The sequence below is a fragment of the Erpetoichthys calabaricus genome, chromosome 6 (assembly GCF_900747795.2).
Source record: "Erpetoichthys calabaricus chromosome 6, fErpCal1.3, whole genome shotgun sequence".
In the NCBI taxonomy this organism is placed as follows: Eukaryota; Metazoa; Chordata; class Cladistia; order Polypteriformes; family Polypteridae; genus Erpetoichthys; species Erpetoichthys calabaricus.
In genome coordinates, this window is record NC_041399.2 from 192,813,798 (window position 1) to 192,826,895 (window position 13,098).

General features: G+C 35.1%; 1 protein-coding gene across 17 annotated transcripts in view; it reads right to left on the reverse strand.

The window, feature by feature from the left end:
* scrib (scribble planar cell polarity protein) overlaps window positions 1-13,098 on the reverse strand; it is a 284,575-nt gene that overhangs the window by 114,978 nt on the left and 156,499 nt on the right. For all 17 annotated transcript variants that reach the window (XM_051929184.1, XM_051929190.1, XM_051929189.1 and 14 more), the window contains 3 exons: window positions 10,937-11,254; window positions 7,002-7,082; window positions 1,374-1,652 (listed from right to left, as the gene is read on the reverse strand). In XM_051929184.1, the coding sequence (XP_051785144.1) occupies window positions 1,374-1,652; window positions 7,002-7,082; window positions 10,937-11,254 (678 nt within the window). The remainder of the gene's footprint in view (window positions 1-1,373; window positions 1,653-7,001; window positions 7,083-10,936; window positions 11,255-13,098) is intronic.

Genomic DNA, 13,098 nt, shown 5'->3' on the forward strand with positions numbered 1-13,098 from the left:
ACACAAATAAATGCACATACACAGGCTTGGTCTGCAATAGAAGTAAAATCCTGTAGTACTTCTTTATATTCCCTGCTCTGCTCTCCAATAAATGAAAGTTATCGCAAATATACTAATAACCCAATTGTGCTTTACTCACTCAGAATATGGAACCAAATTAGGAAGCATTTTAAGATGGAAAATCTTTTATCAGTGGCACCTTTGCAAGGGAACCACCTCTTTCAACCTTCGCAAGTATATCCAGTTTTTAATACCTGGAAAAGTTTTGGGATTAAAATGCTCAGAGATCTTTATATAGACAACATATTTACATCTTTTGAACAATTACGTTCAAAATTTAACCTCTCAGCTACACATTTCTTTTACTATCTTCAAATTAGAAATTTTGTTAAACAGAAATTGCCCGATTTCCCCCACCTTGCACCCTCCACAATGCTGGAAAAAATACTGCTCAATTCAGAGGAAACAAACACTATTTCCGCAATATATAAAATCTTATTAGAGTCCCTACCTTTCAAAGATCCAAGAGGACATTGGGAAGAAGATCTCTTAATCAATATATCAGAAAAGGAGTGGAAGGTAGCAAAGCAGAGAATTCACTCGAGTTCTATATGCGCAAAGCATAGAATTATTCAACTAAAAATTATATATCGAGCTCATCTGTCTCGCTTAAAACTGTCCAAAATGTTTCCAGGCCAGGATCCAACCTGCGAGCGCTGCAACCAAGCTCCTGCCTCACTGGGTCACATGTTCTGGGCCTGCACCAAACTAACATCATTTTGGACAAAAATTTTTAAGTGCCTCTCAGACAGCCTTAGTATCACAATCCCTCCTAACCCACTAACAGCTGTGTTTGGTGTCCTTCCAGATGGACTTGAATTGGAGAAGGACAAACAAACGGTGATTGCATTCACTACACTCTTGGCACGCAGACTTATTTTGTTAAATTGGAAGAATCCTAATTCTCCTCTTATAAGTCAGTGGGAAACTGATGTTTTATATTATTTGAAATTGGAAAAATCAAATTTTCAGTTAGAGGATCTGTACAAAATTTTTTCAAAACTTGGCAGGATTTAATCAATATTATTTTAGAATAAGAGAATTAACTATTATTGTATTTAACTCCCTTCTCCATCTCTTATTTATATAGATATTTACTTCTCCCCTTCTTTTGTCTAATGTTGCCTTATTAAAAAGCTTAAAGAAATTTTCCTTTAGCTAAGCTCTCCTTCTCAGGGGTGGGGTTTGATTTGTTTTCAAATTTGTTGGGTTATAAATGGATCTGTTTGTATGGAATGATTACAATGAAAATTAATAAAATAAAAATATATAAAAAAAAAAAAGAATATTTCACTACAATATACAATTCTTACCTCAATTGGGTATTCATCTTCCAGCATTCGGCTTAGATGGCTGTTTTGTGTAGTCTCTGCATCCTCCTCAACACCTTCCTGATGACTGCTTTCTGATAAGAAGGGTGGAGGAGAATGTGGCCGCGCCCGGTGGAGGCTGGGTGATTCACCCATGCCCTTGGCATCCACTGTGGGCTCCGAGATATCACGCTCAACAAGCAGGGTGATGGTGGGAGATGTGCCAGTAAGAAGTGCTACTGCCTGATCATGTCTGGCTTCTGTCATGTCTACACCATTGATCTAAAACAATCCGTAAACCATACAATAAACGACTTGCAATAAACGACAACAAGTTATTACTATCACAACCGCCATCCCGAATGACTCAAAGCAAACACAGGAAGCACTTAGCAGTACAGTCTAAATAAATCACTGGTCAGAGTTTGTAATGTACAAAGCTGCTGTGATCTCTGTAATATTAGAATCGTTTCCTTTTTTTGTTTTTTTTGGCTCAATTTCTCATTTCTGTAGCACTCAAAGCATATGTGCAACAGAGGAAGAATTGTGTCTGACAAGCATCACATTTCAATACAAAAAATGATCTGGAAAAAGAACTTGTGTTATGCTTAAATCTCAGGTTATCTAAAAAGTTTACATTGAAATAATCACAGGTTGCATGTGATTCATCTGTTTATAGTTCTTAACTATTACATTCATGTCAAGAATGTGTAAAATCCAGGCCTTCTTCTGAAAGGTAATTATCTTTATGTACTTAGTGTACAAACAAATAAAGAGACACAAGAAACAACAAAGATCCAGACCATCCATAAACATGATCTTCTCTAAAGCCAATGTCACATTAGGCGACAATTTGTCATGGGGATGTCAGATTTGCTGATCACAGTCACTGATCTCATTGCTGCACTAAGTCAAATTACACAACTGAAATACTACAGCTCATGCCACACTTACTGACTGAGCACCAATCTTCCAGCAGAATCGTGTTCACCCCTTTTTCTCACAGCCAATGGAGTGTTGGCACTAGAACATCACTGAACGAAGGGTTAATAGCTATGGTACCTTCTGTCACAATCTCAGCTTTTTTTTTTTTTTTTTCCTTTTTTCCATTCTGTCTTAGTACTTACAACACGAGAAATAAGACAGATGAGCTTCTCTTCTGTGAGGTTCAAACCACATGTGTTCCTTATTTCTCATTGCTACATTCTATGCATTATACATCCAAATGAATGCTCACTGGTTCTCAACACTTGCATGCAAAAAGTCTGGTTTGTCTCAGTCACTCGGCATGTCACATTAGATGCTGAACTTCATTGTGCACGCTTCCAACTGGCTAAGAATACGAAAATGACGGTTACAACTGAAAATCACTAGAAAAGTCGTCTAATGTATGATATAGCTGTAAGATTTAACTGTCATTTTTAATGTTAAATAAATTAAATAAATTCATAGTTAATTAACTGATTAGAAGAAGATATTTAATGCAAAGTGAAATGGAAATTTTCTGTGACCAATATGTCTTTGTTTCCGATTTTGGATTTGAAACAGATTACAAGTATGATGTAAATTACCTGCAAAGCCTTCATCACAACAATAAAAAACAAAAAAGTCATAAATAGCAAAAATGAATAATAACTTAGACCTCTTTGACTGAATAAGATCAAAAAGTTAAATTACAGATCATTACAATTACATTTCTGGAGCACAGAGCATACCAACTTTAATTAAAATAAAGAAAGAATACACAGTCAAAAATGTCCTACTACTTGACTAACTGCAAGACATTTTTCCGACAGTAGATGATGGCAAAGAGCCAGCACTGTTATGACTGCATTTTACCATCACAGAAGCAAACATAAGAGGGGTGTTCAATAATTTATCTAACCACGTATGAAATAAAGTAGCAAGCACGTTCAAACAAGCTTGGGTATGTTGTGACATGTCTCAAGGTTACTCATGCACAGTTGTGGCTCAGTGCAAGTCTAACATTCCAAGAGACAGGATGTCAGGAGAGTCACCAAGTGAATCAAGTAAGAAAATACTAGATTTGGCGCAATGTTCAGTGATTTCTCACAAAAGAAGGGAAAAAGCCAAAGGAGATCCATGAATGCAAGACTGCAGTGTATAGTGAGTCTTCCCCATCATCCTACAAAGCAAAATTTTTGAGCAAGCAGTGGAAGATTAATTTAATATTATATGCATTATATATTGGGTTTAAACATGTTACATTTTAATACACAATGGGAAGTTTGAAATTTGTAAGTACACCCCATGAGAAGGACCTAGACTCTTTGCATTCTACATTCAGACAAGGAACACAAAATGATGAGGAAGGCTAAAAGGATGTTAGGTTATATGGCATAATGTGTGGAGCGTAAGTTATATAAGGTTATGATTAAACTACTATAACAAACATATGAGGCTGCACCTGGAATATTATATGCAGTTTTTGGTCTCTGCAATGCTAATGAGACAAAGTACTGGTAGAGGAGACTCAAAAACGAGCTAGTAGGCTAATCCCAGGTTTCAAGGTATGAGCTATGAGGAACTATTAGAAGGACTGAACATTTTAATCTTAACAAATGGAGATTAGGAGGTAGCATGATCAAAGTATTTAAAACTATGAGGAGAATTAGTACCGTGGATCCAAACTGTTACTTTAAAATTAGATCTTCAACAAGAACATGGGGACACAAATGAAAACTTGTTCATAGTAAATTTTGCACAAATGTTTGAAGGCGTTTCTACATTTTGATAACTTAGAATAAGTTGCGAAGTAGTGTAGTAGGCAGGTGGGCTTTGGGGACATTCAAAATATGACCCAATATTAAAAAAGCTTAAGTCAGGGGAAAGGTTCTCGTCATTTGAAATGGTTTTGTACCTCTGTCAAGGCCTTGTGCATGTCCCTGTACAGAAGAAGGAAAAACAAAACAAACTACCTCAAACACGGCAAGATCAGGCTGTTTCACTAAACCTTGCAGACTTGTAATTGCAACTCTTCTTGATTAACAGAAGTGAATGTCCACAATCAAAGTTTAGGGGATCAACATTCAACAGAAGTTTCAAATGAAAGTCCTAAGTGAAAGAGACAGAGTATTCAACTTTGAATCTGAAGTGAATTGAAAACAAGCCCTGGTAAGGGAAAAAAATGTTTGCTGAACAGGCATCTGTATCGTCTTTTGTTCTGTGAGTGTTAATTTGAACACTACTAAATAGCACATGTAGGGACTAGCAATCTTGCTGGGATTGTCAGATGCCACAACTGGGCACAATATAGCTAAAATAAATACAGGGATTTGGTTGGAGGGGGTGGTGGAGGGTGAACAACTGGGGGGAAAAAGGTGTGTGTGTCAACAGAACAGGGACCAAAGTACACTGCCAGAGTAACACAATTCAGTGACTTGAAATGAAGAAATGATATGTTCATCAGTGGCCAGTAAAAGTCTTGATTTTAATAACATCAAAATAAATAAAGACCAAAAACTGCATATTTTAATAAAAAGAATCAACAGCTATTGTTCCAACATGAGGCTCAAAGTTAATGTTCTCCAGTTAAATGCTCAGGCAAATTCCAGGATGTTATAACTGCATGAGATGCTTTAATACAACCATGCTTAAGACGAATGTATATTTAAAAATTTAATTTCTCTTCTTGGATTTTTATTATTTTAATGTGTACCATTTTTTGGATGGAACACACTAAAATGTGAAAGGTGGATATGCCTAAAACACTTTCAAGGAACTATATATACAGTATAGTGAAAGAAAAAGCTCACCCAAAATTTCAAATTTCCAAGCTGTGCTTTTATACTGAAAATGTACACAAGGCAAAAAAACCCTGCGGTTTAGTCTTGTTGGCTAGTTATGCATAATAGCATAGTGTATAAATTCAGAGGAATAGTGAATAGAAACTCAAAATCTTGATGTAGCATTTTAAAAATTCAAGTCATTCAGGAACACAAACCTATACAAGGTTACTCATTCTCAAACTAACAATGTATATGGTGTTATGTTTATTTTTCAACTTTTTAACTGTTTAAATTAAACTGCTCTATTTAAAATGTTATAGCATATGGACATATAAATATCCAGAAATAAAAATGTAATTTGGCCTAATTTCCACTTCCAACTAAAATTTAAAATGTTTTTTTCAAAGTGGCAAAAGACACAGTTCAAGGTTATTTATCATAAACCTTCTGGAAATACAAAGGCAACTTACAATGCCTGTCATTCGTTATGCTTTTCTGAGGTTTTAGGGCTTGCAAAAGAAGTAATATTACCAGAAATTAGTATTTGAGTATGTAATAGACTCAGTGACAAAAAGAGTACATAAAATGTAACAGTTGATCCATGAATTTTTCATAAACACATAAAGAACCACTTTGTCATGGTTTTAGAATGTTAAAAGTGGTAATTAATTAAATTCTGTATATTTCATGCTTTGACAAGGCTTACTGGTTATAGCTCCAAACAGAAGTCAGCACTGACCATACAGTTTCAGCTCTTACCATTGGCTGATATGCTGCTGCCGCATTGATAACACATGCTGTTAGCAAGGCAGTTAGAACATATATCCCCATCACCATCACCAAGCAAATGCTGAAAATACAGGGTCATGCAATTTTAAACAGAAGTGAAATACAAAAGACAGACAGAAGAGCCCAATTATGAAAAAAGACTCTCAAGCTAAGAGAAGAGGAAAAGTGAGACATTAGAATCAAAACCAGAGGAAATTAACCACAAGATTTAAAGGCTCATTCCAAAGAGTGAAAAAATGCTATTAAATACCAGAATGTAATAGTAGTATGGATTACATCCAGTGTGTAACAAGTAACACTCTGCAGGAATGTGAGTACAAACAAGTGAACAATAATCCCATCCATGCAAAAAGGAACAATGAAAAACAGAGATGAGTATAATTAAGAATCAAATTTTTGATTACACCATCGACATTCAAACAAACATAAAAAACTGCAAAGGTGATTTGGGGGGATTAATGCTGCCAACAAGCACACACAAACACATATCAGCACAACAGATTATGTTTTTATTATTTTAAAGTAAGCCTGCAAAGTAGATAAAATGAGTTTCAACTATTATATGACTAATACAATCTCTAACGATAGCACACTCTATAAACAGGATTCACTTCTTCGTTTAGGCAACTTCCAAAGATTCTTATTGCAGTCACAGCTTTGAGTGCACAAGTGTTTACAATTCTTTTGTTTATATTATTCATAATTGTTTAAGATTCTGAAGACTTACAATTACTACCAAAACAAAAGTTACAGAAGAAACAGGGTATATTAATATTATAAGGGGCACTTAATTTATCATTTAAAAATATTGTGTTAACATGCTAAATATGAAAGCCTTAACATGTAATATTAGTAAGAACGTATTGAAAAATGTTTTTTAGTTTTTCAAAAGTTGAATTTTATTATCTTCAGACATTAAATGTTTCTGGAGATCACAGCTTCAAGTCTTAATGAAAATACTAACTGCAAACTATATACCAAGAGAACAGTAATACACTAGCAGGAGATTACACCGAGCACACAGGTTTTATAGAAGTGTACTTTCCTACTTCTTATAAGAATAAAAAGACGAAGTTACTGTATGCTCACTTACAGAAATAACTCTGTCTCCAACCTGAAGAACCCCGTCACGATGGGCAGCTCCACCTTCAGCAACTCGAGAAATGAATATTGCCTGTAAGCACACAAACACATAGAATTTATAATCAAGATCCTATTAGGTCTATATTGGCCTGCACAAGCTAGGGAAGAGAGGGAGTTCAGTTGTCAAAAAATCTATATGCAAGAATCTCAAAGGACAGAACACAAAAAGCTAATAAACAGTACCAGGATATAACAGATAAAAAATGAAAAACACAATGGAATATACATTTAAAAAATTTGAGAAGTGAAATTACTTTGTGACAATTTTGTATGTCAACTCACCACAGCAGAAGACTTTCAAGAGGATGACAAACAGAAAGGTTTTAGTGAATCTGTTACTTGACAAGTTCTAAGGCTAGACCTACCACTAAGACTGTGTGGGAAATTACACAGTGCACAAGTACCCGGTGGCCAACTCCACCTGCTTATGTCAAACAAGTTGGGGAACCCTTTAAATAACAGGCTAGGGAAAAAGACTTCATCATGGCCCTTGACCTATGGTACTGTGTTTACGGGAGGGGTGAAGGGGACCTAATTTGATGTCAAGGTTGTTGAAGGACAAGCAGTGGGTAAGAGTAGTGAAGGAGAGGCAGTACAAGGATTGTGACTTGGAATACTGAGAATAAGATGTGGAAAATATTGAGCAAACCAAACAGAAGAAGAGTACATTTGTGCTATATACAAGAAACAAGAAAGCTAAAGATGAAAAACAGGCTTCAGTGGAATAGCACAAGGTCTAAGTTTTTATTGCATGGGAGCAGTGATATCAATGCTGAAGCTGGTTGAATTGTGCAAGAAAACAGGAAAACAAAGTAATTACAGTAAGTTATAAGAGTAGAATGAGTGTTAAGAATTGAATATAGTCTTGGCATATGCTCGACAGGTTCCCAGACGCTATAAAAAGAAACACAAATTTTGGGATAGGATGATGTTGTTTGGTGTGCCTCAAGGGAAGGTGACTGTAATAGGTGGTACCTTGAATGGGCACACTGGGGCCAGATCTGAATGTTATTAGAGAGGTTCATGGGGGCTTTACTTTTAGTATCAAGAGGACTCTAAAGTGTGCTGATGCAATAGAAATGGTTAGATCAAACATCACTTGGTTTTAGGAGATCCACTAAAGAAAAATAAGAGAAAGGGTCTGGTAGAATAAATTAGTATTAAAAATTTAAATAAAAAAGTAAACTGCATATATGCGTATTCCATTGAAACCATTAAATTATTATTTAAGCATTCAATTAATATATTAAAGCAATATTTTGTGGTTTTATTGTTTATCATATCGAGTTTAGATATGATGTTAATGCATGAATGAAACTATTATATTAGACCAGAAGCACCTGTTAGTGTAAACAGCATGACTCTGAATGTTTTGCTTTAGACTGGGGAACTAGATGAACTCTGTTGGTAATTCTTTTTGCCATTTCTACTTAACCTCTCACCATCAATTTTCATAAAATAGCACATCCAGTATAATCAGGACATTGTAAGATATGAGCTTGAAAATAATACCTAGCTATGCAAACTGCATGGTACTTTATTCTAAAAAATCCATATTTATCATTATCAAGTGTATTAGGTATACTGAAGGAATTACCTACCATTTCTGGGTTAAAAATAAACTTCAATAAAAGGATGATATCCCTAGTCAAATCTTTCCACTTTTGTCTGCATATGACCAAATCTCCCTATCCTTCAAGTGTTCAAACAACTTGGAATCAATGGTTAAAGAAATGCAACTAAATAAAGGCAAAAATGTAAAGATCAATCTGAATCTAACTTTTGCAACCTATTGAAAAGTGTTATGCTAGATATTAATAAAACATCATTTTTTCAGCTTACTTTAACGGGGAGAATTAATACTGTCAAAATGAAACCCTCTTCTAAGTCCTCTTTATAGGGTTTGTTCTGTACAAACACTACCACTAACTTCCATTAATTAAATAGGAATTCAGGGGTTCAACATTAACAACACAGAAGACACTCCAATGCCAGGATGTTACTGTCAGTTGCACACGTGCTTGACAATCATCTTTTCCAACCACACTTAAAGCTTTCAATACATGGAAAATATCTGGCATTATGACTTGTAGAGATTTCTGTATTGATGATATATTTACATTCTTCAAGCATCTGCATTATCAAATTTAAACTTCTAGTCAACCATCTCCTCTAATACACACAAGTCAGAAATTTTGTTAGGAGTACTTGCCAGACTTCCCTACTTGCTTTAAAATATGTAGTAGAAACTAAAATATCTTACAATAATACAAATATATGTAGTACATCTACCATACTTAAAAAAATTCCCTCTACAATGTCTTGAAATAGCATATGAAAAAGGAAATATCAATCAGAATTTCAGATAAAGAACGTAACCTGTGACAATATATACTCATAAATCTATGTAAAGATGGTGTAATTTAACTAAAAATTATACACTGCACATACTTATCTTGACTTAGGGTACATAAAATGTACCCAGACCAAGACCGTAATTGTCCTGGTACATTTGAACCACAGAAAACAGCTCAATTAAATTTGTTCACCTTGTGCAGAATTACAAAACTGAATTATCTTGTTGAAAACCAGTGAATTTTTAGACCAATTAATTATATCCTGATCAATTACATCTATTATTGAGGACTACAGTGGGATTAGGTGTGTGGTCCAGCTGTTAATCAAAATCAATTAAATTATTTGTTTAATAATTGACTTTTAGTTTGAAACGTACCTATTTTACATTTTACTGAATCATTGTTTTACTTACTGAATGTGATATTTAAGTTAAAAAAAATTCAGAAGGGGGGAAAAAAAACTTTTAAATTAGCTATACTTATTTTCCACTCACAAATTATTGAGAGTCTTAAACTAGGTCTCTACCAAATATCCAAAGAAATTTGTTGTTTTACTGTTTTATCTCTACAAATGCTTGAAAAAAGTACAACCTTAACCTTAAACTTGAGCAATGAAAACCTGCATCCTCAGAAACTCAGAAATAAGATATTTGTAAAAAAGAAAAGCTAATTAGTTAAGGTCTTCATTATAGAGCTAACAGTACACTGAATAAGAGCATAGTTAGAAAGAACACCTTGTCTCAATGCAAAGCCCCAGTTTCAAACTTGCCTATAACAGAGTTATGCATTCACCAAAACACATATGGTGCTGTGTATAAATAAAATTACTCAATGAGAAGAAACTACATTAATGTATATTAAGACACAAAAGTTAAAAAGCTACAATCTAAGTTTTAAGAAAACTGAACAAGACATAAACTTTTCTTTTACAATGAAAAACATGCATATAAAATAAACTTATGCAACTTTTACTTGAGTAAATATTACTATAATTTACAGCTCCATCTTGGTATAACTGCCTCCTCCTGAAACACTTACCCAATGAAGGGAACCGGTTTGTTCTATTCAGGAAAAAGTTCAGGATTGTAAATGCAGAAAGCACGTACATAGTACACACAAAATAACTGTATCCAAAAATACCATTCCATGTAACTGTGGGTAGTTGGTCACTGACCCTATCGGGTATCAGATATTTCTATACTTAACATCAGTTGCCTGAGCAACGTAAAAAAATGTTGTGCTACAAATGGAGTTGGTGTTTTAAAAGAGAAGAAAAAAATGCTCTGACTGTAGAATAATTCTTTTGGTGGAAGCATAAACTGATTACAAACTTACCCAAGGTTCACAATCCAAACTTATACTTTTCAAAATAACTGGAATGTTAATAATTTGACATTTAAAAATATTTATAAGCAATATACTATTTGAATTTGAATTTTAGGAAAATTTAAAATTTCCTAAATAAGCAAAGCAAAGGAGAAGTACGATATAAAAACAGATTTTCCACTGTAATGCAAGCCTGACTTACCGTATCACCTGCACGATAAGGAGTAGATCCTTTACCACCTGCGATGCTGAACCCCAATCCTTTATCATTTCGCATGAGGGATGTTGTGAGTCTCTCCCGCTTTCCAGGCTCCTCCTCAATTTCTGTTGGGAAAGGCATCCCGCTACGTCTCTCTCTAGGGAAGTAGTCATCTTCTGGTCTTAAAGGTGTAGTAGTGATTGCATTTTCTGGCTCCACCATGCGCTCTCGCAGAACAGTCATAGAAACAGCAGTCCCTGAGCTTCGGAGGGCTTCCACAGCTTTATGATGTTCTGCATCATGCAAATCTACACCATTCACCTAACAAAATTCAAATTAGGTAACATTTAGTACTCTACAGCTAACACACTTTTAATTATAGTGTAAAATTAGGAGGATCTAATACAGAAAATATGCATTAAAGTAAAACACAAATTCACTGTGCACAATGTGTAAAACCAAATATGAATTAGTATCTATAGACTTATTCCTGTTTGTTTATTATTAATTACAGTTTTTATGTAGTACTAGTAATAAATAAATGGATGGATTGATAGTAATAACATAAGTAAATAGTAATGTAAACATTGTAAAATGTGTTAAATACTGTACATGCATACAAATTTAAACTAGGGCTGGGTGATCTGTTGTCATTTGCAATAAAGTTGTCATTTCTCTGTTGAAGATTCTGTAAATGTCACAGTCATGTACTGTATTTGCAGTGTTTAAAGTAGGGGCAAATAAACTGCTAAATGAAATTTGAAATTTAACGCATAATAAGCTAAACTTGGTTAAATTAATTCCACCCCATCATCAAGCAACATTCAATATCCCAAAATGAGAAAGCAAAAACAGAATTTTTAGGACATTTATTAACAATATAAAACTAAAATAATCACATTGACACAAGTATTCAGATCCTTTACTCAGTACTTAGTTGAAAATCTTTTGGTAGCGACTACAGCCAGGAGTCTTCTTGGGTATGACACGACAAGCTTCACACACCTGGATTTGGGGTTTCTGCCATTCTTCTCTGCACATCCTCTCAAGCTCTGTCAGGTTGGAGGAAGACCATCAGTGGACAGATGTTTTCAAATTTTTTCAGAGATGTTCAATTATTTTTGAATCAAGCTTTGGCTGGACCACTCAAGGACATTCCCAGAGTTGTCCCCAAGCCTGTCCCGTTGGACGGTGAACCTTCGGCCCAGTCTGAGGTCTAGAGCACACTGGAGCAGGTTTTCATTAAGGATATCTCTGTACTTTGCTCTGTTCAGCTTTCCCTCAACCCTGACTAGTTTCCCAGTCCATCCCCCTGAAAAACAACTCCACAGCACAATGCTGCCCACTATCATGCTTTACTACTGGAATGGCATTGCAGAGGTGATAAGCAGTGCCTGGTGTCCTCCGGACATGATGCTCAGAAGTGATGCCACACATTTCAGTCTTGTTTTTACCATACTAGAGAATCTTGTTTCTCACAGTCAGAGTCCTTTTATGTGCTTTTTTGCAATCTCCAAGTGCATTTTCATGTACCTTTTATGGAGAACAGGCTTCCAGCAGGCCATGGTGCCAAAATTCCCAGATCAGTAGAGTGTTACATTGATTGTGGTCTTTCAGCAACTTTTTGCAATCTTCACAAAGGATCTATGGAATAAAGCCAGAGTGACCATCAGGTTCTTGGTCACTTTCCTTTATCAAGGTCCTGCACCCCTGCTTGCTCAGTTTATCTGGGCAGTCAGTTCTAGGACGAGTTGTGGCTGTTTCAAATGTTTTCTATTTAAGAATTAAACAGGGCACGGTGCTCTTGGGAACAACCTTTAATGCTGCAGAGATTTCTCTTTAGTCTTCCTCAGATCTGTTCTTCGACACAATCCTCTCTCTAAGCACTGCAGGTAGTTTGTGCAACCCTCATGGTTTGATTTTTGCTCTGATACATATTGTCAACTGTGGCAGCTTATATAGAGAGTTGTGTGCTTTTCCTAATAATGCCCAATCAATTGTATTTACTACTGGTAGACTCCAAACAAGGAGTAGAGTAATAGAATGAGATGCACTTTAGCCATATTTCAAGTGTCACAGCAAAGAGTCTAAGTATTGGTTTCAATATAATATTTCAGTTTTTTATTTTTAATTCACAAAAATTCCTAATGATCTTTTTGAACTTT